The sequence below is a fragment of the Musa acuminata genome, chromosome BXJ2-4 (assembly GCF_036884655.1).
Source record: "Musa acuminata AAA Group cultivar baxijiao chromosome BXJ2-4, Cavendish_Baxijiao_AAA, whole genome shotgun sequence".
NCBI classification, from domain to species: Eukaryota; Viridiplantae; Streptophyta; class Magnoliopsida; order Zingiberales; family Musaceae; genus Musa; species Musa acuminata.
Genome location: NC_088341.1, coordinates 8285347 through 8307653, shown reverse-complemented (window position 1 = coordinate 8307653; position 22307 = coordinate 8285347). Strand labels below are relative to the sequence as shown.

Sequence of the window (22307 nt, the reverse complement as noted above, 5' to 3'; positions counted from 1 at the left end):
AATATTAACCACTACAAATCATTTAAATTTTCTACAGTATTATATATAATACTTAAAATAAGTTGAGGTTAGTGCGACTAGTCATGCCATAAGATTCGTGCCGTGAGTTTTGGGAGATCAGTGCGATGAGCTTCGGCCGTTTGGCGGCCAACCTTTTCCCCTCCGCTTCTTTGAACACACCCTCTCTCTCTCTCTCTCTCTCTCTCTCGCGATCTACCAAATTATCCCTGGTTTCCTGCGGCGCGACTTGAATCGTTGATTGAATGTGCTCTGTCGAGCCAATTTGGATATCTTCCTTAAATGATTCGAAGTCCGAATAACTTTGGTGTCAAAGGCGCGAATCTCTCAATTCTCGTCGGATATTTGTTATAGCAGGCGAATTGACTGTATCTGTGTATCTTTGAGGTGGTTCCGGTGCATCCGAGAGTTGTCTTGGGAGAACATTGGCTTTTCCGGGAAAAGTGATCCATGGAGTATGACCCATCCGATAGTAGCGGTGAGTGGCATTGACGTTTCTTATGTTGAAATGGTCGTTTCCTATGCGAAGAAGGTTCCAGATTTATTTAAAATGTTGTTTTTTTTACTTGGGATGGTTGGTGTAGAGACTTGCTGTGTTAGCTCGGTTACGTAGTGTAAGTGATGCAAGATTGGGTCATTAGGGTTTTGAGCTTGATTCGTTGCCATTATGGCTTAGGTTCTCAGAATTATTTTCTAATTTCACGTGAATTTCTGCTTTTTCGTTTGTCTTTGCTAGTTTAGTACTTAATTTGAAGCTAGAATAGAGTAGGCTTCATCTTCCTGTGGGATTAGGTTTTGCATATGGCTCCCGTATGTTTCTGTGCCTTTAAAGCTGAATGATAAAACATTGTGAAGCTTACTCTCTTTCCTCCATATGATGTTTAGACTGTCAAGCTCTTTTTTTGCAAATCAAATAAGCTTTACTGTAATTATCGCTTTTATGTTTCAAAAACTTGCATTTAAAATAAAGGGATAGTAGGAAGGTTCAGCGAATTTGCAAACTTCTGGTACAAAAGAAAGACGAACCTGAGGACAGAGTAGGCAATGATGAAGAGAGATCTGGAAGAAAATGTTATAGTTGTCAAAGGAATTAGTTGTACAACTGTACGTTTGCACCTTGTGTTGGCGGAGTATGTACTTGATTTCACAAATTTGTAGACCTTTAATAGAATTAAGCCCCGGTGTTAAACAGGATTTTGTGAATATATGGATCGAATAGTTTAAGAAGCACAATGTAGTGAATTTGAATGGCCATAAAAATTAGTCTAATTATAGATTTTATTGTATCTTGTAATCTCGTAGTTTTATACATTCTTTAATAAAAATTGGAACTTGATTACCTTTCTGGAATATACTAATTTGTTATCCTAGGAAAGAAAATATCGACATAATCCTAATTTCAAATTAGTCTCCATTTTTGTCAACAAAATTATGGTTTGTGTCAATTCTTATTTACTTTAGATCATGATGTGAAGTATAGACACGAACCACATTCAGGAGGTAATGTTGGTTGTGCTCAGGACATTGAATGAATATTTTCAGAGGTTGAGGAACAGTATTAAACAATGATATCAGAGCAAACTAGCCCTTTAGATTGTTGTTAAGCAAAATGTCAACAACATGAAAAGCAATATTACTTAATTGGTATGAAGTACATCTAGAGTGGCAAAAGTGAAATAGGATGATAATTAACTGATATAAAGCACTTAAAGAATTATGGTTGTCATTAGTACCATAGACGACTTGTGATTATAGGGTCAAACCAATTTACCAAAGGTCCAGAACTGAAGATAGTTGCAATGTTGTGCAACCTGACGAACTCGAAGAATCATATTTGGAGCCCGGTTGATGCCCATAGTTTCATTTCAAATATGAGTTCGGATAAACTATAACTTCTTCAAGTCTACACTTAGTTTAACTTTGTTGAGCTTGTTTTGCTTTTTCTTATTTTCGTTCGACTATGCCATTGAATTAAAATACTGATTCTCAGATCATCAATCAGTTTCTGTGAGCAAGTACCCAAAGTGCATGCTTATCTGTTTCTTGGAGTAGTTGTGGATCACTGGAATTTAACATGTTGTCATACTGTTCACAGTTCATCCCACCCTTTCTCTTGGACATTGTGCCTTTCTTGGTTGTGCTGTGTTTTTTCTTTTTTTTCTTTTTTTTTTTGATGTAGACTTCTTCTTGGGGATTACTAATCAACAAAAAACTGGGGGAGCTGTAGCCAGTGAACCACAATTAAGGACAATCTTTTAGTATTTGTATAAGAATTAATATATATTATGCTAATGTGGAAACATTTGTAAGATATTGCATGGTTTGCAAGTATACATGTGGGCAAAGGATGTGCTATATTTTGACATTGATCATCTTTGAGTGGAAAGTACCTGCCTTCTTGCTTGGTATATCAAAATTTAACCATATGTTTATTTTGGTGCTAACATTAGTGGACATATCAATCAGGGTTACATGAGAGATTGGAGTTAAATGGCTGTCTAATGTGGTACATCTTGTCAAATTTCCTGGATGTAAGTCATTTTCAAGGTTTCTTATAGAGGCTGTTGTTACTAATAGATGGTGTACTATTTGTTGCTTTGCATTTACATATGAAGAGTTCAATAGTCATACGCATGAGCTTATTTTGTGGATAACTTCTATGGTATCAGGTTTTCTTTCTGTAGAATCCATCTTTTATTTTTTTAAAAAAAATGGTATAATCATTATTGCCACTTGTGTAAGTTGTCGTCATTTCTGGAGAAGTACCAGTGTGATTTTTAATGTATACGTCACCTTTTTTATTGCCGCTACTTCCTTAAATCCCTTACAAGTTGTGGTGTATTGAATTATTATAAGCTTACCTGCACCTACTTTCTTTTGAACATTTCTTTTTCCGACTTGCAATATGATTTACTGATTTTAATATTGTTGTGTTGGCTGCAGGAACTGATGATGATCTTCCACCATCTCATTACAATAGGGGTGCAAGAGGAGGACGTGTATATGGGAATGGAAGAGCTACTTTTGGTGCTATTCCATATTCTAATGCACCAAATGATATGGAGGTCCAAAGACACTGGCTTGAGCAAGATTCATATAGTTCAGTTCTTCGAGCATTTAAGGCTCAATCTGATGCCATTACTTGGGTAGTAATCCACATAGTTTTCCAAATTGATATAATGCTGTTGCTGTCCATTTTTCAATGCTTATGTGCCATTTTATTGCTGCGTCATGAGAAAGTTTGTCTTCAAGAGAAGGAAAGTCTTATAACTGAGCTCAGAAAGGAGCTGAGGGTGTCAGATGAGGAACATGGAGAACTGTTAAGCAATGTTAATGCTGATGGCATCATTTGGCGAATAAGGTATGTAACTAAGTGTGCTAGAATCTACATTCAGGACTATGTTAAACATGTTTTAACTTTCTTTTATGAACTGATCGCTTGTGCTAACTCTTAGGAATGGAGTCAAGCAGGTGGACTCCAAACTGGAATGCTTAGTAATTCTCAATCAGAAATAACAATACCAAGTCCTACTGTATCAGCATCTTGAAAGAGGCAGAAGACATCTCAGCTATACCTTCTCTCACATTAGGTGCACCATCTCCTGCTCTGCAATCACAGCTTGCTGCTTCCATGCAGCCATCATTATCAGCTTCAAAAAGAGGAGCTGCTGCAGGAACCAAAGGCAAGAAGCCTAAATCAGTAAGTTGTTAAGTTGTAATAATCAGTTATCTTTTGAAATCTCTTTCGGACCTAGATGTTCTTTCCTGATAATCTTAACCATAACTTATAGGGATGCACATAGCCTGGTGCATCTTCTGCAAAGTCCATGCACTACCCTTCTGCAGGTCTCAGTGAGAGGGGCCAAATTGCCAATGAGAACTATTCTGGTGCTGTTGTGGCAGGTGAAGCTGCTGAACCAGCATCATTTGATCCACTAATTTGTTAGAAAATCATGACTAGATGACCTGAAGATAATAACTTTTATGAAGCTGTTATAACTGACTATAATCCAGTTCGGATGTTCATTAATCAGTATATATTCTATACATGATATGGTAAATAATCATCCTCAAATTTTTTGGCATTGTTGGCAAGGTCTGCATGCTTTAGTTGATGATACTGACATGTATAAAGAGACATGGGAATGGATCAATCTCAAAGAGGTGAGTTAGAAGTTTTCTATAGCTTGGTTTCATCATTTTAATATTTATTTATCTTCAAACAAACTTGCATGGTTGACAATCTGATGAACCTTTAAAAAAGAAACATCATGAACTGAAGCCTGAAGTACTTCCTTTTGGACATTAAAAAGGAATCTCTTGCTCTTTGTAGAAAATAAATGTCCTGTGCTTCTGAAGCTATGGCAACCTTGGCTAGTTTGTTGATTGAATTCAAAATTTGTGCTTAGTTGTTCTCTACCTGTTCTGTTCATAATATGCATACAAGTAAAAGACCAAATATGCTGTATAGCATGGAGGTTATCATATCCATGGGAGAGCTGAAGCCTGTGAAAGTTTTCATTAGAGCAATTCGTTGAATATATTAAGGTCATATCGGTGGAGTTAGCCTTTGGTACCAACCTAAGGAGATGCATTATAAAGTTTCTTAAAATATTTGATAGGCAATTGTGTCAATAGTTCAAGCCGAAGTTTTAAATGCTCAATGATTAAAAATATACATGCTGACAATTGGCATAATGATGCCATGCTGGCACTTGCATGCCAATGTCACCAATTTTAGATTGAGAGGGAAGAGAGACCATATATAGTATTAGAACCATATTTGATATGTTTGCTTTGAGTTTCTTGACACTAAACTAACCCAGTTTTGGCTAAATCATTCCAGAAACCCAATTTGTGTCGCATCTCAACATAGTAAATCCTTTAATGTTAAATCCATTTGTTATTTTGGGTTGATTGAAGCTGAACCAACCTGGTTAGTGGTGGAAATGCTGTGAAACAAAAGAATTTTTCATCACATTCCAAATTGTAAATCGTTTAGGGTGCTGTAGTGCCAGAAGCATGCTACACAAAGTTTCATTGTGCCAAATGGTAAGTCAGATCCATAATTCAAACATTAGTATTAAACGCCACTAGAAAGATCATAAATGCTATTATGTTTTGCTGTAGCAATCAGTTCTGGTATGATATGCTTGACCTGTAGCAGTATTGGATAAGACTGATTGGATTTTGGTGGATTTATGGTTGTAGCTCAAATATTGATTAGAATCGGCCATATTTAACCAAAGTAAATTGGAGCCAGCTGATTTTATTTACAAGTGTCCACATGACACAACCTTTATTTACAAGTCTAAAGCGGTCACCAAACCCAACTAAAATGGGACTATTAAACCTTCAGTCGTTCCTATACATGCTATGCAAAGCATGAACATACCAAAAGACACGGACATACATAAGCATTACATCAAACATCCTGTTTAGAAGTTTGTCCGTGACAGTATAGTTGCAAATTTGTCCAGAAAATATAAGATGGGAGGTTGAGGAGAACCCAGACATTGTTCTTCAGTCTGGTCAAGTTGCATCACGTCGTGGGGTTAAGAGGACCACAGCCCGTGGTGGTGGCATTCCAGGTGCTGGTAGGGGTAGAGGATCACTGAAGAATCAGAAGAAGAAAGATTTTCTTTTGTCCAAAATAGCATTGGCAAGAAGAGCACTGGAAACATTGAAATACTCCAAACTGACACTCTAATAAAAGAAGTATGTGTTTGGGATACTAAGACCATTGATTCTGCCAGACATAACTCATCTGATATTTTATTTGTCACTCTTGTGCATCCCAGGTAGAGAAACTTCTTGGTGCAAGTCATCCTGATCCTCTCGAGATTGAGAAAGCCCAGCAAATGTTAGAAGTATGTAGTTATAGAACTTTATTGTGAATAGCTATCTGGTTTCATGAAAAAAAATACAAGGTGTTTTGTTTGCATGTAGAAGCATGAACAGGCATTGATTGATGCAATTGCAAACCTAGATGATGCCTATGATGGCGAAAGAGGTAATTACTGCCCATAATTCTGTTCAATTTTGCATGTGATGCTGAACATTGAAAAACTTAAATTTTTTTGTTTATGTTATGATATTTCCATTATTTATCTACGAAGCTTTCTGAAGGATAAAGCAAAGTGAGTTGAACTTAGGAAATCGGCGGCAGTTATGATTTATGCAAGTAAAGCATACCCATATTACGGCAGTCACATTTTTTTCTCTTTTTCTGAGCTTCTAATTTATCCAGCTAAGAAAAAAAAGATGATGCAATGGTGAGACTCTTGCTAATGCAGGGTACGGAGAGGGTTGATGTATACAATCTTACCCCTGGTCGTGTAGATTGCAAAAGGACAGCCCTACCATGACAAAAGGCTAAATATTTGGCCTAAAACTTCATGTTTTGTACTGTAACCGAATATAAATTACTTATTTTTATTTGCCAGCCAGAATCTTGTCTGATTTCTGTTCAAATTTATTTGGTTCCGCTAAGGCAGAGAAGGTAATCATTATGTTGCAACTTCTTTTAAGAAAATTCCTACATCTTGCCAGATTCTACAACTCTGTTTTGCTTGCAAAAAGGGCTCTAAACCCCTTGCACCATTTCTTTTTGCAGTATAGCCCAAACTCCAGTTCAGTTCTCACATGGCAAACCCATGGACAAAGATCAAGGATGGAGAAATCCAATGTATGGTGGGAACCAGCATGGAGCTAATTACAACCATGACATGGCTGTCGATGTTGGAGAAGGCTCTGAGGATGATCGAATGGTTGCAGGCAGTATCGCATTGGGTTACCAGCATTATGCTACTGATGATGACATGTAAGCTTGTAACCAACCTGCACTGAATCTTCCACCACATAGTATGTCCACAGGGATCCCTAACCATGTAAAATGCTTTAGCTAAGATTCATTTCTCACACGTGAGAAATTAATGGTGCCTTAATCCTTGGTTGAAAACATCTCCTGTATGAGTTGTTTTCAGAATTGTATCTGAAGAGAGCATCTTGGGGAAATTTGGCCTCTGATCATTTCAGTGAGTTGATTATTATGCTCTTGTGAGTTGTTTTGCATTCTTTGTTTGTTGTTGGCTATCAGTTATGAATTTTGTTTCTGATATTGATGAAGAGAATTCAGAATCTGTTTGTTCCTACATGGAAAACAAAAAGTTTCCTAATTAAATTTCAGTAGTCTGAAGATTTAGCATTTTTCACAGTGTAAAGAAGTAAATGCATGAAAGGTATTTTATAGATCCATATACTAAAAAAATTAGATATCCAGTAGCTTTCTCTTTTCAATTTTTTCCAAGAAACAAGTAGATACTATTACTTTAAAAATATAGGGCATCCCATGCCAGAGCACAAAACAATTAAATTAAGAACAACAAAGCTATAAAGTTCAATTATTTAAGGTTATTATCTATAAATAAATATTTTATTTAAATTAAGAATATTTAAATTCTATTTATAGTTCTTAATAAAGTTCTTTTAGGTTTATTTCTTTTTCTTCTCGTATTACTAATATTAATAGTTATTATCTGTTAATTACAGATCTATCGATCTCTATATCTTAGATGATTTTTTTAATTAATTTATGAATAAAAATATTTTTTCAATCTTTAGTGTTAACTATTCACATTCATCTCAATAATTTCATATCAATATCGCAAACTTTATAAATATTTTTTTTTATCGTTTAATATTTAGATGAGTCTAACTCTTTTTCCAAATTATAGTAAATTTACTTTTCCTAGCGAAAATTGAATCTAGTTTTGTACTTTGAATCCGATTTGGGATGCCTATTGAACTCATCGTAAATTTAGGTAACGGAAGTGGATCCGATTTAAATGGGTCGGATATAAATGAGTCGCTAAATTTGAGGCCATCCGGTCAAACCAAAACGCAATCTCCACCGATGGCGGCTCAGAAAGAAATGGTCAACGAATTGCACACGCCACGAACACCATTGACGTCAAGCCTGTACGTGAGGCTCGCTTTCTCGCCTTCCCTCTCCTTTGCTTCTTCTCCCATTGTCACAGAGAGATAGAGTGACAAGCAGCGCTTGAGTTCCTGCATCGATGGCCAAACCCACCGCACTCATTCTCACCTTTCTCCTCTTCCTCCTCCTGGTGTGGGCCGCCAGCTCCGAATTCGACGCCACCGCCTCATGCCGTTACGTCACCGCGCCCCAGCTCTGCACCTCCGTCGCCGTCTCGTCTGCCGCCACGTCGGCCAAGGCCCTCACCGTTGCCGCCGTGACCGAGGCCGCGTCCACAGCCAAGCAAGTATCGGCCGCCGTCGACACCATCCTGGCCCACTCGGTCACCGACGCGAACCAGAGGGCCACCCTCGAGGTGTGCAAGAGAAGCTACGAGAGCGCTGTCGGAAGCCTCGAGAAGGCGGTCGAGAAACTGCAGTCCGGGGCGGGCTCGCACGGTGACATCATCGCCGACATATCGGCCGCGCTCACCGACGCGGGCAGCTGCCGCGACACTTTCAGCCAGAACCCCGGCATGGTGTCGCCGGTCGCCGAGGAAGCCAGCGTCCTCAAGAAGTTGGTCAGCAACAGCCTCGCCTTGGCCTCAGATTTGGACGTTGACACGCCTGCCGACTGAGAGAGAGAGAGAGAGAGAGAGAGGAGGCAATATGTAATCATTAGATAGCAAAAGGCTAGCGAACTTTCGTGCTTGGCTTAGTAATAATAATATTTTGTATTAGAATAAACAAAAAAGATAAATTTCGATGTCATTCATTTTGATCGACAAAGAAAATAAAATCTTAGGGAGTTGTAAATTTAATTTGGTATCATTATGTATGAATAAAACATTATAGTGCATAACATAAATCTAATGATCTTCATGAAATAAATTTTATTATATATTGATCCATTCTTAGAAATCTAATTAACAAAGCAATGCTTTCCATCAAGGAATTAATTTAATCATCAATTATTGAGACAAATCTATTTAATAATCATATTATATATTTCTTGTTGACAATAGAATTTAAGCTCATTATTAAATTATTAAGTCGAGTATATTAATATATGTTGATTTTTTTTATTATGATCCAATTATGACCGATCGATCTCATCAAATTTTACTTAATCATTCGACTCGTTCGAATTCGAATAGAACTGAATCATAAATCATGCATCGAACGTCAATACGATTTAAAAACTTAAACTCATTGTTCTTGAATTAAGTCCGATAATACCCGATATAATTTTGATCCTCCAACAAACAGGTTCTTGAGAAATAATAGAAATTGTTGAGCAATTGCATGTCTTTGTCAGTTTGCTTGAGACAAATGAAAGGTTAAACCACATAAAATTCACATGTTTGGAGGCTTTTATTTGTTCATACTATGATAGGATGGACCAACTGAGAATCAAATAGAGGTCTGTACCACTAATGCCCTATGTTTTACTTTTACTGTCATACTATTATTATTATGCTATATTTTACTTTGTTGACTCTCTATATTGTTCTTTTGAGTACTATAAATCTTCTTCCTTGGTTCAGAATGAATCTAAAGAGATGACCAACAGGAGGCTAAACATACTCATTATCAGCAAGCTCAAATCAAGTGGAATTGATTTGAGCTTGCACCTTAGGAGTGTAGAAAGAGCAGATAGAATGAGGAACCAAAACACAATAACTAGGGAAGTGTGAGAGCAACACACTTGCCAGCCTCACAATCAAGTGCATTGACTCCTGCTGGAACAGCAAAATGAATGAGAGGAACCACAAGAGCATGGGCATATAAACACCAGCACAAAAGAGAATGAAAAGATGAGAGGAACAGCTAAAGATGCTGCTGGCTTTGGTACTCCTCTTGAATGCCTCCCCTCCTTTTTTTCTCCACCTACCAAAATAATCCATGATGTGAGAGAAAGAAAAAGGAAACCGAGGAAAAAGAAAGAGCAGACCCCCCCACTCTCCCTCTTCATTACTCCCTCTTCCTGGACACGCCCACATGGGGGAGGAATTCTATATTAACAGCTGCAGATCGACCAGAACTTCATTTTTTATTGCCTCAGGCTTGTGAGAAATGGACTTAAGAACCTGATTCTTCCATTCTCGAGCTGATCGTAAAGCGTGGGGAGGGAGACAACATTTATTGAAGAGAGAGAGAGAGAGATGCAAGCTGTGCATCAATGGGGATACAGGCAAGATGGGTGCTTAAGAGCACCTAATGATGGCGCAGGAAGAAGACAAGCACACCAACGTACGTAGATGCGGACAGCTGATGTAGAAGAAGGATCTCAGTGTCCCGAGATCCCAAAGACATGGCTCGTAGCGACCGCAGGCCTTTCTCCATCCATGTCGTCTTCTTCCTTGAGCTGCTGCTACTTCTTGCAGCTGCTGCTAGTGTCCTCTCGGCATCAGCAGCGAACAACACGATGCGCCCTCGCAACGAGCTTCGCAAGTACAAGAGGATAAGAGCCAGTCTTAAGAGCCTCAATCGGCCTTCTCTCAAGACAATTCAGGCACTCTCTTCTTCTTCTTCTTCTTCTTCTTCGAAGGGATTAATCTTAACCCTGGTTTTTGCTGGCTGCACAGAGTCCAGATGGTGATGTTATCGACTGCGTTCCGTTTCACCTCCAACCAGCATTCGATCATCCCAGGCTGAAAGGATTGAAACCCATGGTACCAGAAACTTCGTCGAACATATCTTTGAGTACTCCGCATCGACCTTATCCAGATCCACCAGAGAGGCCTCGAGGCCATGAAGCCAGCGTCCTGGCCGACGGCGAAGACAGCATCCAGTTATGGAGGACTTCCGGCGGGACATGCCCCGAAGGAACGGTTCCGATCCGGAGAACCAAGGAAGAAGACATCCTGCGAGCCAGCTCCGTGAGGAGGTTCGGCAGAAAGCCGGCAGCAAGAACACGGAGAGTCTCGGAGGGCTCCGGACATGAGGTAATTAGGCCAACAACTCCTTGGAAATGTGCGTCGAGTCCTTCCTACCCACCTGCTGCTGCATCATAAACCACATATTAATGGATCCACCAGCCTCTTTCATCAGCTCTCCCTCTTCTTCACAGCCTACAAATAGACTATCTAAGACTAAACCGAAAGATGAGACCTGACATCATCTTCACCATTTACTCTCCTTCACCATGGCCATGACAACATATGAAGATTTACCTTTTCTCTCCCACCGAAGTTACATTATCTACAGGACCAAAGATCTGGCAATCCAGTTGACTTGGGTAGTAAGATTCCACTGTCAATCACAGTTTGCAGGTCAATAAGTTTGACTAAGGATATCGGGATACATTAAACTCGGACACAAACATGAGATCAGTGGAAGCAATTCATCCAAGTTCTTTATCGACTTTGTGAGGTGATGATGCCCTTGCTGAAACAGGCTGTTTGGTTGCAGCATGCAGTAGGGTATGCTGTGGGATATCAATATTATGGAGCAAAAGCAAGCTTAAGCGTGTGGGCACCTCGGGTGGCCAGTTCTTCTGAGTTCAGCCTATCACAAATATGGGTCATCTCAGGATCTTTCAGCAGTGATCTCAACACCATCGAAGCTGGATGGCAGGTACTAATAACATGTCAAATGTTCCACTTCTTTTAGGGGATCTTGCAGAAATATTACTCCCATAAACATACATTCGAAGAACTCATGTTGATTAGCCAATAGCTACATGTAAATGGCTAAAATACTTGTCATGTTCTTATAATCATAATAAATGCTTATAACACTTTAATTGATATTTAATTGATGTAGATTAACGTTTATCTTTTTTCTTTGACTGAAGTGCTCCCTTTCATCCACATGACTCAGTGAGTATTCTAATAATTAATGTCCAGCTCAAAAACCACCCCCTAAGATTGTCTTCTGTTCTTCATTTTGGTTCTCAAACTAGAATACTTTTTGGTCCTTTTGAATACTTGTTGGCAGTGTTTAATGTAGAACATTGAGAACAATTATTTTGTTCATAATGACTTCTTTAAATCTTTCTTTTTTTTTGCTGTATTTTCCAGGTGAGCCCACAGCTTTATGGAGATAGCTCTCCTAGATTCTTCACTTATTGGACAGTAAGCAGTCCTTCTCGCCTTAAACTTCATATATAGCACACAGTTTTCCATCAAAATCTTATATATCTGATAGCTAATTTGCACTATGTCTTGAAATATATTCTACAGACGGATGCATATCAAGCAACAGGCTGCTACAACCTCCTGTGCTCGGGCTTCATCCAAACAAGTAACAAGATTGCTATCGGAGCTGCAATATCTCCAACCTCGACTTACAATGGCAGGCAGTTTGACATCAGTCTACTGATTTGGAAGGTCAGTTTTGTCAACAACTAAGAACTATCTCAAAACTTACATTAAATGTATGGTTCTCTTAATTTTACTTTCAATTAGCAAAGATGTTAGTTTTGGGAATTCTTTTCTGTACCTATGTGATGAAGTGGATGACTGTTTAAGCTTCTAGTAATTCAAGTACAGAGAGAGAGAGAGAGAGAGAGAGAGAGAGCACCCTACATAGTCTTTACTTGCCAAGGGGACTAATATGCCTCAGTGCACTCTTTGGATTCCGCTGGCCACTTAGTTGCTACCTTTACCTTTCGAGGATTGGTCATACGACTAAAAGATGAGCTCTGTGGAAAGTCTTGGATGTCAGATGTCACTTGTTTGTGCATCGAGTTCATATTTTCACATAACAATTACACCCAAAAGTCATGGTCAAGAAACAATCTTCACTCGAGGAACTGGAAGCACATCATTGGATCCCCATCATCTGACAGAATTAGGTTTTAGTCAGAAAAGTGTTAGGAAACATTGCAGACTTCCCTTTTGAAGTCTGAAAGAGTTCAGCAAAAGTAGAACAACTGTTGATCTACTTGTATCATCCTGATCAGTACTGATCCAATATAGTTGCATGAATATTATATGTGCCATGCGCAAAGGTTCAGAATACAACTGTGGCTTGTACGAGTAAGTACGGTGTCTGCATGCTGTGGACTGCAGGATCCAAGCCATGGACACTGGTGGCTGGAGTTCGGATCCGGCGTGCTCGTGGGCTACTGGCCGTCCTCCTTGTTCAGCCACCTCGCTGGGCACGCGACCATGGTGCAGTACGGTGGAGAGATCTTCAACACCCGTCCATCCGGGTTCCACACCGCCACCCAGATGGGCAGCGGCCACCACGCCGGAGAAGGCTTCGGCCGAGCTGCTTACTTCCGGAACTTGCAGGTCGTCGACTGGGACAACAGCCTGATCCCGGTGACCAACCTCCGTGTCCTCGCCGACCACCCAAATTGCTATGACGTACAAGCAAGGATCAACAGAGCCTGGGGGAGCTACTTCTACTTCGGAGGACCAGGAAGGAGCGTCAGGTGTCCTTGAGCCATAAGAACAACAGCAAGCCCTCTTCATCTCCTCATCCTCTCAACGTCAGACTCTGTGTTCTTTCAAGAAATCTGATCTTTCTACCTCCTCAATTGTACAAACAGTGAGAGTATACATCCAATTTTGTGTTCATGTCAAAAATGCATCATCTAAAAGATTGTTGAGATAGATCACGGGTGGCACATGTACTTTGTTATTGTTCTTCTTCTCCAAACAGCTACTTCCTGTTCAGGTCCCCTTGTGATTTAGATTTGCATGTACATTTCAGTACAACACCATTATAATTCCTTTAAGTAGTAATTTAAATGTAAAGATTGATACAAACCATATTATATAAATATAATTGTTTTGTGTTTGGTTTTCTATATAAATAGAAACCATATTATATAATTTTTCTGACTTGTAAATCAGTGTGTTGTTATACAAAGCAAAAAATGAGAATTAAATATAATATATTTTTTTTATGATTGAAGATTACTATTTGTAATCTTCTTTTTGTTATTTATAACCCAACTTCAAATTATTCTATATGTCATCAATTTATAACTTAATTTTAATAAAATCATTTTATCTTATATCTACAACTACTCCCTTTTCTCCTTTCTCTTCTTCTTCTTTTTCTCTATGAAATGAGATGAACTAAAAATTAAAGAAAATGAAATAAAAAATATTTTTTGATATTTATTATAATGATTTAATATATACATTCTATAATTATATTAACACAGAAGAGATCATATTTATTATAAGAAGGGGACTCTAATATTTTATTTATTTATGTATTGTAGCTTATAAATGTCGAACCGGACCGAGTTACGGGTTCGAGATAAGAAAAGAACCAAAGGCAATTGGGGTTTCTTCTTCCCGACCCCGGTCGATCTCGATTCCCGTTCTCCCTTGATCGGTTAAACCCCTTTTATAGCCCCTCTCTCTCTCTCTCTCTCTCTCTCTCGCTCGCTCGCTCGCTCACCGGAGAGCACAGCTGAATCGAATCGGTAATACGTCTCATCACTACTCGATTTTTTCTTTCTGTCAACGGATTCTTACCCAGAAGCAATCGTTAATCTCTTTGTTTCCCTTTTCTTGGTAGTTTATCTTGATCAAAAAACCTTTCTTCTCCTTCTGTTCCCCACCCACAGAAAACTGAGGAGGAGGAGAAGATGTCTGCGATCACAGAGCTCAGCCAAGAGACCGTGCGCAGCATGGCCGTTGGCGCCGTCTTCACGGACTACGTGCGTGATTGTCTCCTCTGTATAAATTCTTCTGTTATCTGTGTTGTTTGCTAATACCTCGTCGATTGAACTCAGTCGTATTTGTTTGGCGTCTTCGTTTGTATGGTTCGATTATGTCCTTCTCTGGTGCTAGAATACTCAAGGATCAGAAGTTTCTTTGATGCCTTCTATTTGGAATTAGTTGATTGCACGAGTCGGTCCTTTTCTAGGTGATAGCGTCTTGTTTGCTCCTTTTAATTGATGGTGGCGGCAATAGGTCTGAAAAGTCAGGATCTTTATATATTCTGATAATAAATCATTCATAAACTTTTAGTTGTTCTTTTCATGGGAAGTTAGGGATTGAGGCGTTAGTGATGGTTGGTTATAAGCGTAATCTGTTGGAAAATAACCCTGTTGAGAGATCTGATGCAATCTGCATTGTCTTATAGAACAGGCATAAGATGAATGGTTGATGGAGACTGAGACTAATTATTGAATTTTTGGAGTATAAGTTGGTTCCAAGAGATGGATGTTGTTGTCTCTATTTGGTACTGGAATTTTTTCTTCTTTAGATGATTCTTAGGATTCCATTGGGTCTTAATAGAAAAAGTCAGCAACTGTAGCGGAGGCTGATGATTGAGTTGTAGACATGTAAAACTAGGAAACTGTGGTGGAAAAATTAAGTTGACATTTGGTACGAAACATGTAAAGAGAAAATTGTAACTACAGCAAAACAAAAAAGCAAACAAGATTGATCACTGTAATCTACAGATATTTGTTTGGTATGCTGTTGAGCAGCAAGAAAAGACTGAAGGATGAACAGAAGCAAAGGGAAAGAATGAAGATGAGGGGCTTCACATCCAAAATAAAGTAATCCAAGCAATACAGTCTAGCCCTTTCCATGGTAACCTTACCACTTTAAATGGACCTGAATGGTTTCTTTTCCCTTGGGCCGCGTAGATAGGAATAACATCATCCTATACGTATCCTGCCTAAACCATACTAAATTAGGTATACTAACATATGCAAAAGAGAGCCTTTTAGGCACACAACATTGTCAACTTTGAGCAGCCATATGATTTCTTTTGTCGTAGGCTCCTTTTACACTAGTGAAATTTGTCAAAGCAAAGAAAGACAAAGATCCAACCAATATCTCTTGTAGCAACTTTTGGTATCTTAATGAAAATTTTTTAAAAATTATTATATGAATTTTTGATAACTCATCCAGCAGTATTCTGTTCGCAAGGTTTTAAATTCATGGAACAATATTGTGCCCACATGACACACCAATCAACATGAGGATTGCAAGGTTGGCATGGGCTCTATAACTATCTATTGAATTTTTAGTGTGCCCACAGTGTGGCACTACAAAAATCTTCATTCCCTGATTGTCAAGGATGTATATATAAATCCTTTAGTCAGTTTACAACAAGTACAAGCCAAAAGCAAAGCATCTAAGAAGCTTAAACTCTTGAAACTGGGATTACTATTTCATGGTATGTGGCATGTTTGTATTATGTAGCAGACACAATTTTATGTCATGTCAGGCAGCACAGACCAAACATTAGCGTAGCCATATGTGGCTACCTCCAAAACAGGTCATCATGGGTGCTGTACCTTTTTGGCATTGTACTATTTTTGGTGTTAATTGGCACAACAATTCTTGGTGTGAGAATGTTAAAGAAGGAAACTTATTCCGAAGTAGTTTTTTGGGTATTATCCTTGCTGAAGACCATTAAACTTTGGTCTTGTCCAAAGTAGTTTTTTTGGGTATTATCCTTGCTGAAGACCATGAAACTTTGGCATTGTCCAAAGTAGTTTTTATAAGTGTCCCACTCAGCTTGATGGATAAGTTAGAGAAAAGATTAAGCTGAAATAGATCCGTATTTTATTATTTACATACTAGACATAATGCAATGTTCTGTGCAATTATTGCTTCATTTTCAAATTCTTTTACAGTCTTTTGGGTAATTATTCTCCACCACAGTGGGAGACATGAATAGTAAGTAGCATGAGGTGAGGTTTCAAAGCACCATTATAGCAGTTGTTATGGAAACAGTTTAGAGCTGTCATAACTCGTTAAAACTGATTAACATACTGTTATCAAACCTCCAATTTGCTGTTTCATGAATAAAATATTCATTGTCATGATGGACCATTATGATTTACTATAGGAAATAGCTTCTGATATTGAAGAAATTACTTTTTCAATAATCAGAAAAGAAGTAATTGTAGAAGTAGCCATGTGTCACTATGATTCAAATTCACAGCACAAATTTGTTTATCTGATGAACAATGATGAATATGAGCAACAAATCGAAGGTTGTGAATATCACTAACAGCTATTTATCTATAACAGCCATTCGACCAGAAAATTATGGGTAGTAGCTGTTTTCTCTTTTACATGTTATCGTATATATGACTGCACCAGGACCATTCTGATATAATGATAGCATCCTTCAATCAATGGCATGAAAGATGTTGCTTATGATTGTGAATATGCATGCATGTGCACTTTGACTTGACAGTTGTATGTAATGGGCAATTGGGTCTATTTTGGTAAATATTACTTCATGTTGTAGCCACTATATCATGTTCTGTCATTGTTTTTTTGCTCCTGTTCTATTAAATTGGTTAAGATTCCTTGCCAAATATAATGTTTACTTGTTGTAGGCAGGGAAAATAAGTTCTATTGATTTTCATCGAACGGAAGATCTTCTTATTACTGCAAGTGAGGATGACTCTATACGCCTTTATGATATTGCAAATGCTAAGTGAGTAAGTTTTACCAGTTGCCTTTGTGCATATTTTCAATCTCTGGTTATTATGTGGTATATTCAACATTAAATTATGGTGCTTACCATATAAAATTGATTGCAATTTCTTTTAGTTATTTTCTTGTCATCAACCCTAGGTAGACTTTGACCAGACAGTTTTGTTTTTTCTGCAATTACTACTGTAAACAGTTTATCTTATATCTCATTAGGCTGGGTTCATGGTATATTGATATCATGAATTGGGGACTTCACATGTCTGTGGGGACCTTTAAGGATATTGGAGGAGATAAAGAACAAACAACTGGAAAGATATTATTATTTTTATAGTGACATTAGGAGGTTATGATTATCTGACTGTGATGTTGACATATTTAATTTGCACAAAAGATTAATCAAGGATAACACCAGAAGATTGTTCTTAACTTTAATTTCATGCGTTAGGAGCACCTTTTTAGGAATTATTACCATGCTTGAAGCTCAAATGGCTGCATGCTGAAGCTGGTTTAACAGCCATCTGAATTTCAAATGTCTGTCACTAAGCACTCGTCAATTAGCAGTACATTGCATAGAAATGTCAATGCAGTTGATCTGATGTCCTATCTCGATAATTCATTTTTATTTCTACGTTGTGCATTTTTAATATTACTCTGCTATTATCCATATTTGGGTCATGGAGGGAAAAAGCAGGGTTTGTCCGAAAGTCATTTTGGGTATTGGAGCCATCTCGGTGGACTTGTCGGGTCGGTAGATACCGGTCTGTACTAGTGTACTGCCACACGATATGTTGGGGCGTGTTGACGGAGACTCGGGCGATCCATGTCTTGGTCGCCAGTCAGATTGGTTTGTACCGCCCGTACCATATCAACTTGGGTGATACAACAAATGTTGGGGAAAAGTAATTTTTTTTTCATTTTTTTCATTTTCTATTACCATATTATTGAGTCAAGCTTGCTCTTGCATGCAGGCTGCTGAAGACCACATATCACAAGAAGCATGGTGCTGATCGAATTTGCTTTACACACCATCCAAGTTCCATTTTGTGCTCATCAAGATACAATATAGAGTCGACAAATGGTGTTATTTTGATGAGCCCAGCTTTTTACCAAAACAAATTATTCCAAAGGAATTGTAGTTTATGCATCTAATTATATACTTCTTATTTAACAGAATCATTGCGATATTTATCTCTGTATGATAATCGTTGCCTACGGTACTTCAAGGGGCACAAGCAGAGGTAACGATTAAATTTCTCTTCGATGATGCCACTACTAATACTTGGATGTTGAGCATCTATGTTGTATCTTCTTAACAAGCTCTTGCACAATTCTTGCAGAGTTGTTTCACTGTGCATGTCTCCTATAAATGACAGCTTCATGTCAGGTTCTCTTGACCATAGCGTAAGAATATGGGATCTCCGTGTAAATGCATGCCAGGTCAGAGTTTATTTATGCTTGAAATACTGTTTTGGATGCTAAAAGTAACGGCAGTTAGATTAATTATTTCAAAGCAATTTGTGGTTCAGATATACATAGTATTATCTGAACTTGATTCATGCTCACTGCTTTAGTCTTCAGGGAATTCTGCGGTTACGTGGAAGGCCCACTGTTGCTTATGATCAACAAGGCCTTGTTTTTGCTGTGGCAATGGAAGGGGGTGCTATCAAATTGTTTGATTCTCGTTCGTATGACAAGGTCCTCAGCACTTCAGAAACTCTGTACTTTGTTATAGTTTATATGTTCTGACCCTTCTGGGTATGTTTTAGGGTCCATTTGATACTTTTCTTGTTGGTGGAGATACTGCCGAGGTCTGTGATATCAAATTCAGCAATGATGGCAGGTCTATGGTTTTGACAACCACAAATAACAATATCTACATTCTAGATGCCTATGGAGGAGATAAGGTTGAAATCTCACTTGGATATTTGATATTTCAGCCATAAATTTTTTGTCATTTTGAGTGATTAGACAAACTATTATGCTACATGATATATTCTCATATTTTTTCTACCAATATATGTGACAAGCGAATGGACTTCATAAGTCTGCAGAGTAGTTTGTTCGAAATTCTCAACTCTTTAATGTTTCAGACTGCATCTTAGAGTCCCAATTAACATTACATATTTCTCAATAGCTCTTCTTTTAATCATTTACAAGTTCTCAATGTTACAATACATCTTTGTTGTAATACCATCACCTTTAAAAATCTGAGGGCTGTCATCACATCAGATACACCCACAGTGACAATTCTTCCCTTTCAGTAATACCTGTACCTATATCTTTGTTGGATTTCGTTGCATGTGCACAAGCATAACCTTGAGAACTGATGCCTACAACTCTGTGTTTGCTTTAGGACCAGTTTGTTATTGTTGTATAGCTCATCAAGTTTTTTTATTTCTGATATAGTATTCAGGTGGCTGAGACTTCATATTAATGCTTATGTTGCAAATTATCTTTTACATATAGCAAGTAATTCATGACTTTATTCTCGATATTTTTGTAGTAGTTTCTTTCAACTGCAACATAAGATGCTAACAAGTAGCCAACATTTGTATAAATCCTCACATTACTTTTTTCTCTTGGTGTTTTGAGGCAATATTTTGATGGATAATGGATTTTGTCCTTGGGTCTTCTTCAGCGTTGTGGATTCAGTTTGGAGCCATCACCTAATTTAACAACCGAGGCTACATTTACTCCAGATGGGCAATATGTGGTGGCAGGTCATATTACATGTTGCCCTTTTCAACAATAAATTATGATATAATCCATATTCAGTTTTGTTTTACTTATATGTTTTATGCTCTGAATGTCAAGAATCTGTAAGAAGTTATTTTATGATAACGAGTTGTCTAATCAATCTGCATATACATTTTCTAGATACCTATTTATTCTGATCACTTGCTTAAGCAAAGTTTAGGATTTCATAATATGTATATTTCTATGTATTCCACATACATATGTTGATAATAAGTACCTTTAGAATATTTCTTTGTACTGAATTTTATTACTTTTGTTTGCGAGTTTTCAAGTAATCTTGGTTTGATAACTATATGTGACTGTCTCTGTTGCATCACTTAAATGCTTAGTTTAGCCTAAAGTTGCTCTTCCTTTTAGTATAAGCAGTTATTTTGTATCCGTGATAAAACTATACATGCTTGAATCATTAGAATTCAGATATAATCCTTCATCAAAATATTGTTTTCTGCTCTCTTTCCTGCATTTCCAAATCTGGAACTTCTGTTTTACCATCTTTGTGGGTTTGTTGTAAAGGCTTTCTCCTTTTTATTTACAACATTTCCCGTAATCTATATTGGTAGTAAAGTTGGATGTTTAACAGCTTTACATCTGGGGCATTATGTTTGGTTCCTTCACCCTATCATATAGGACTTTGTTGTTTATAGAGTATCTGTTACCAATAAGCATACCTTCTATCTGGTGGCATCCAGTGCTTTTGTGGGTCACATAGAAAAACGAAGTATCAACGGCTCAATGCTTCTGATGTTTTCTGATGTTCTTTTTTCCTAAATGGACTATGATTCTAATAGCAGGTGAATATGATTGTTCGAGCCATGGACAACTAAGAAATTATTTATGTAAATCAAGTTCGATTTTGCTATTCTCTCTTTGATGGCTTGCTATTTGGAAATTAATTTTGTGGAGAAGTTTAGTTTCTGAAGGTATAGAACTCAAAACTATTTTACCTGTTGCAGGTTCAGGAGATGGAACATTGCATGCTTGGTACATCAACAAGCCCAATGAGGTATTATACTTTTTACCATTTCTTAGATGCTTTTTGAAGACCTACGATAATTTCCTTTGAAGACCTGAATTATCTTCACAGGCTAATAAACTTTTCGTTCATATGTTATTCTACTGTGAGTTTATAAACATACCAAGGCATTTATGTTCTTTTCACAAGGACTTCACTCTGTCAAAAGTGTATAAAATCATGAGGGCCTGTAGAACTTTAAACTTTCAAACAAGGGTCATCTTTTCCACTGTGACAATAATTTGATCTGCATTGTCAAGCGTTCTCACCTATGAATCTTGGCATATATTTAGCTCTGATTAAGATTTTTAGCAACAATTTGACATCATTGAAGTGCTGTTTATTTGCTTATAACAGATTTTTTTTTTTTTTTTTTTCCATTCGTCAAACTTGGGAGGCACATCAATCATTCATAATATAATTCTCACCTAATGAACGCTGTTGCTGTGCAACAAAAGCCATCAGTTCAGTCCCCCATCAAGAGTTTTACAACATCATGGCAGCACGAATCACTTGTTTATAGACACGTAGTGGATCTTTTTTCCTTTCATCATTTGTCGAACATGGTGGTATATCTAATGGCACTCTACAATCTGCATTGTGTCACAGGTGGCTTCCTGGAACAGTTACATAGGTGCAGTGACTTGCTTAAAGTGGGCACCGAGGAGAGTCATGTTTGCAGCTGCATCAACCGCCCTAACATTTTGGATACCCAAATCAAACGAGGAACCCAGCAATGGTGAAGCTACCGCCGGAGAATGACCAAATCCCATCATCCCTTCAAGTTGCTTACAAATGAAATATGTATCGTCCATATTTGGCTTATGCTTCTGAATTAATGAACCAAGCAATCGGTTCTGTTTAATTACCATGACGATATTGACAGCTTAAAACGGGCGATTCATATGATTCGTCTTTTGGATCCCGATTTCTGCTAAGCCTTTCCTTTCATGTAAGATTTGTGAGTTCTCTTCGGATGATCAATTAAAATTAAAAAAAAAAAAGCTTTGTAAATTAGAAAATGGTGATTTTGGCTGTCCAATACATTCAGTGTTAGAATCTAATATGTTGAATTTAAGCTTTCCCTAATATTTTTTCATCGTTCTGAAAATTGATGCATAGTTTGAATTCTTAGGTTCTTGTCTCGAGGAATCAGCTCT

General features: G+C 37.8%; 4 protein-coding genes across 19 annotated transcripts; all 4 read left to right on the top strand.

Annotated features, from left to right (window-relative positions):
• Positions 1–108: 108 nt before the first annotated feature.
• Positions 109–7298, top strand: LOC103981665 (protein EMSY-LIKE 3-like). 13 transcript variants are annotated; one of them, XR_010485948.1, is made up of 8 exons: positions 109–496; positions 2962–3379; positions 3474–3718; positions 3810–3921; positions 4115–4182; positions 5820–5888; positions 5968–6031; positions 6635–7072. XR_010485948.1 is itself a non-coding variant. In XM_065103580.1 (6 exons), the coding sequence occupies exons 2-6, from the start codon at positions 3846–3848 to the stop codon at positions 6637–6639; spliced, it is 282 nt and encodes a 93-aa protein (XP_064959652.1). In that variant the 5' UTR covers positions 3533–3718; positions 3810–3845; the 3' UTR covers positions 6640–7074. The 13 variants fall into 13 exon arrangements, 2 of the variants coding, with proteins under 2 accessions (XP_064959652.1, XP_064959651.1); XR_010485944.1 differs by having other exon boundaries at positions 6138–7068; XR_010485946.1 differs by adding an exon at positions 6138–6202 and having other exon boundaries at positions 5820–6031; positions 6315–7068.
• Positions 7299–8096: 798 nt separating this feature from the next.
• On the top strand, positions 8097–8633 carry LOC135611407 (putative invertase inhibitor). Its single transcript, XM_065107153.1, has one exon. The coding sequence runs from the start codon at positions 8097–8099 to the stop codon at positions 8631–8633; it is 537 nt and encodes a 178-aa protein (XP_064963225.1).
• Positions 8634–9959: 1326 nt separating this feature from the next.
• Positions 9960–13625, top strand: LOC135609854 (protein neprosin-like). Of its 2 annotated transcripts, none has more exons than XM_065103575.1 (6): positions 9960–10510; positions 10584–10943; positions 11395–11574; positions 12021–12074; positions 12183–12329; positions 13014–13625. In XM_065103575.1, the coding sequence occupies exons 1-6, from the start codon at positions 10310–10312 to the stop codon at positions 13389–13391; spliced, it is 1320 nt and encodes a 439-aa protein (XP_064959647.1). In that variant the 5' UTR covers positions 9960–10309; the 3' UTR covers positions 13392–13625. The 2 variants fall into 2 exon arrangements, with proteins under 2 accessions (XP_064959647.1, XP_064959648.1); XM_065103576.1 differs by having other exon boundaries at positions 9963–10510; positions 11410–11574.
• Positions 13626–14251: 626 nt separating this feature from the next.
• Positions 14252–22072, top strand: LOC103981180 (protein ANTHESIS POMOTING FACTOR 1). Of its 3 annotated transcripts, none has more exons than XM_009397812.3 (11): positions 14252–14389; positions 14534–14626; positions 17279–17379; positions 18347–18456; positions 18550–18616; positions 18716–18815; positions 18957–19073; positions 19145–19282; positions 20017–20098; positions 21089–21138; positions 21757–22072. In XM_009397812.3, exons 2-11 carry the CDS (start codon positions 14555–14557, stop codon positions 21907–21909), a joined length of 990 nt encoding a protein of 329 aa, XP_009396087.1. In that variant the 5' UTR covers positions 14252–14389; positions 14534–14554; the 3' UTR covers positions 21910–22072. The 3 variants fall into 3 exon arrangements, with proteins under 3 accessions (XP_009396087.1, XP_064959650.1, XP_064959649.1); XM_065103578.1 differs by having other exon boundaries at positions 14344–14389; positions 17283–17383; XM_065103577.1 differs by lacking the exon at positions 14252–14389 and having other exon boundaries at positions 17279–17383.
• Positions 22073–22307: the final 235 nt, after the last annotated feature.

Bases quoted from the DNA above. Each gene is read 5' to 3' on its own strand.
- LOC103981665 (XM_065103579.1), top strand. From the start codon at position 3,846: ATGCACTACCCTTCTGCAGGTCTCAGTGAGAGGGGCCAAATTGCCAAT. The intron at 4,183-5,819 runs GTGAGTTAGAAG...TGTGCATCCCAG, and splicing joins AATGGATCAATCTCAAAGAG to GTAGAGAAACTTCTTGGTGC. The intron at 5,889-5,967 runs GTATGTAGTTAT...GTTTGCATGTAG, and splicing joins AAGCCCAGCAAATGTTAGAA to AAGCATGAACAGGCATTGAT.
- LOC135611407 (XM_065107153.1), top strand. From the start codon at position 8,097: ATGGCCAAACCCACCGCACTCATTCTCACCTTTCTCCTCTTCCTCCTC.
- LOC135609854 (XM_065103575.1), top strand. From the start codon at position 10,310: ATGGCTCGTAGCGACCGCAGGCCTTTCTCCATCCATGTCGTCTTCTTC. The intron at 10,944-11,394 runs GTAATTAGGCCA...TTGCTGAAACAG, and splicing joins CGGAGGGCTCCGGACATGAG to GCTGTTTGGTTGCAGCATGC. The intron at 12,330-13,013 runs GTCAGTTTTGTC...TGTGGACTGCAG, and splicing joins TCAGTCTACTGATTTGGAAG to GATCCAAGCCATGGACACTG.
- LOC103981180 (XM_009397812.3), top strand. From the start codon at position 14,555: ATGTCTGCGATCACAGAGCTCAGCCAAGAGACCGTGCGCAGCATGGCC. The intron at 17,380-18,346 runs GTGAGTAAGTTT...TCTTGCATGCAG, and splicing joins TATGATATTGCAAATGCTAA to GCTGCTGAAGACCACATATC. The intron at 19,074-19,144 runs GTCCTCAGCACT...GGTATGTTTTAG, and splicing joins ATTCTCGTTCGTATGACAAG to GGTCCATTTGATACTTTTCT.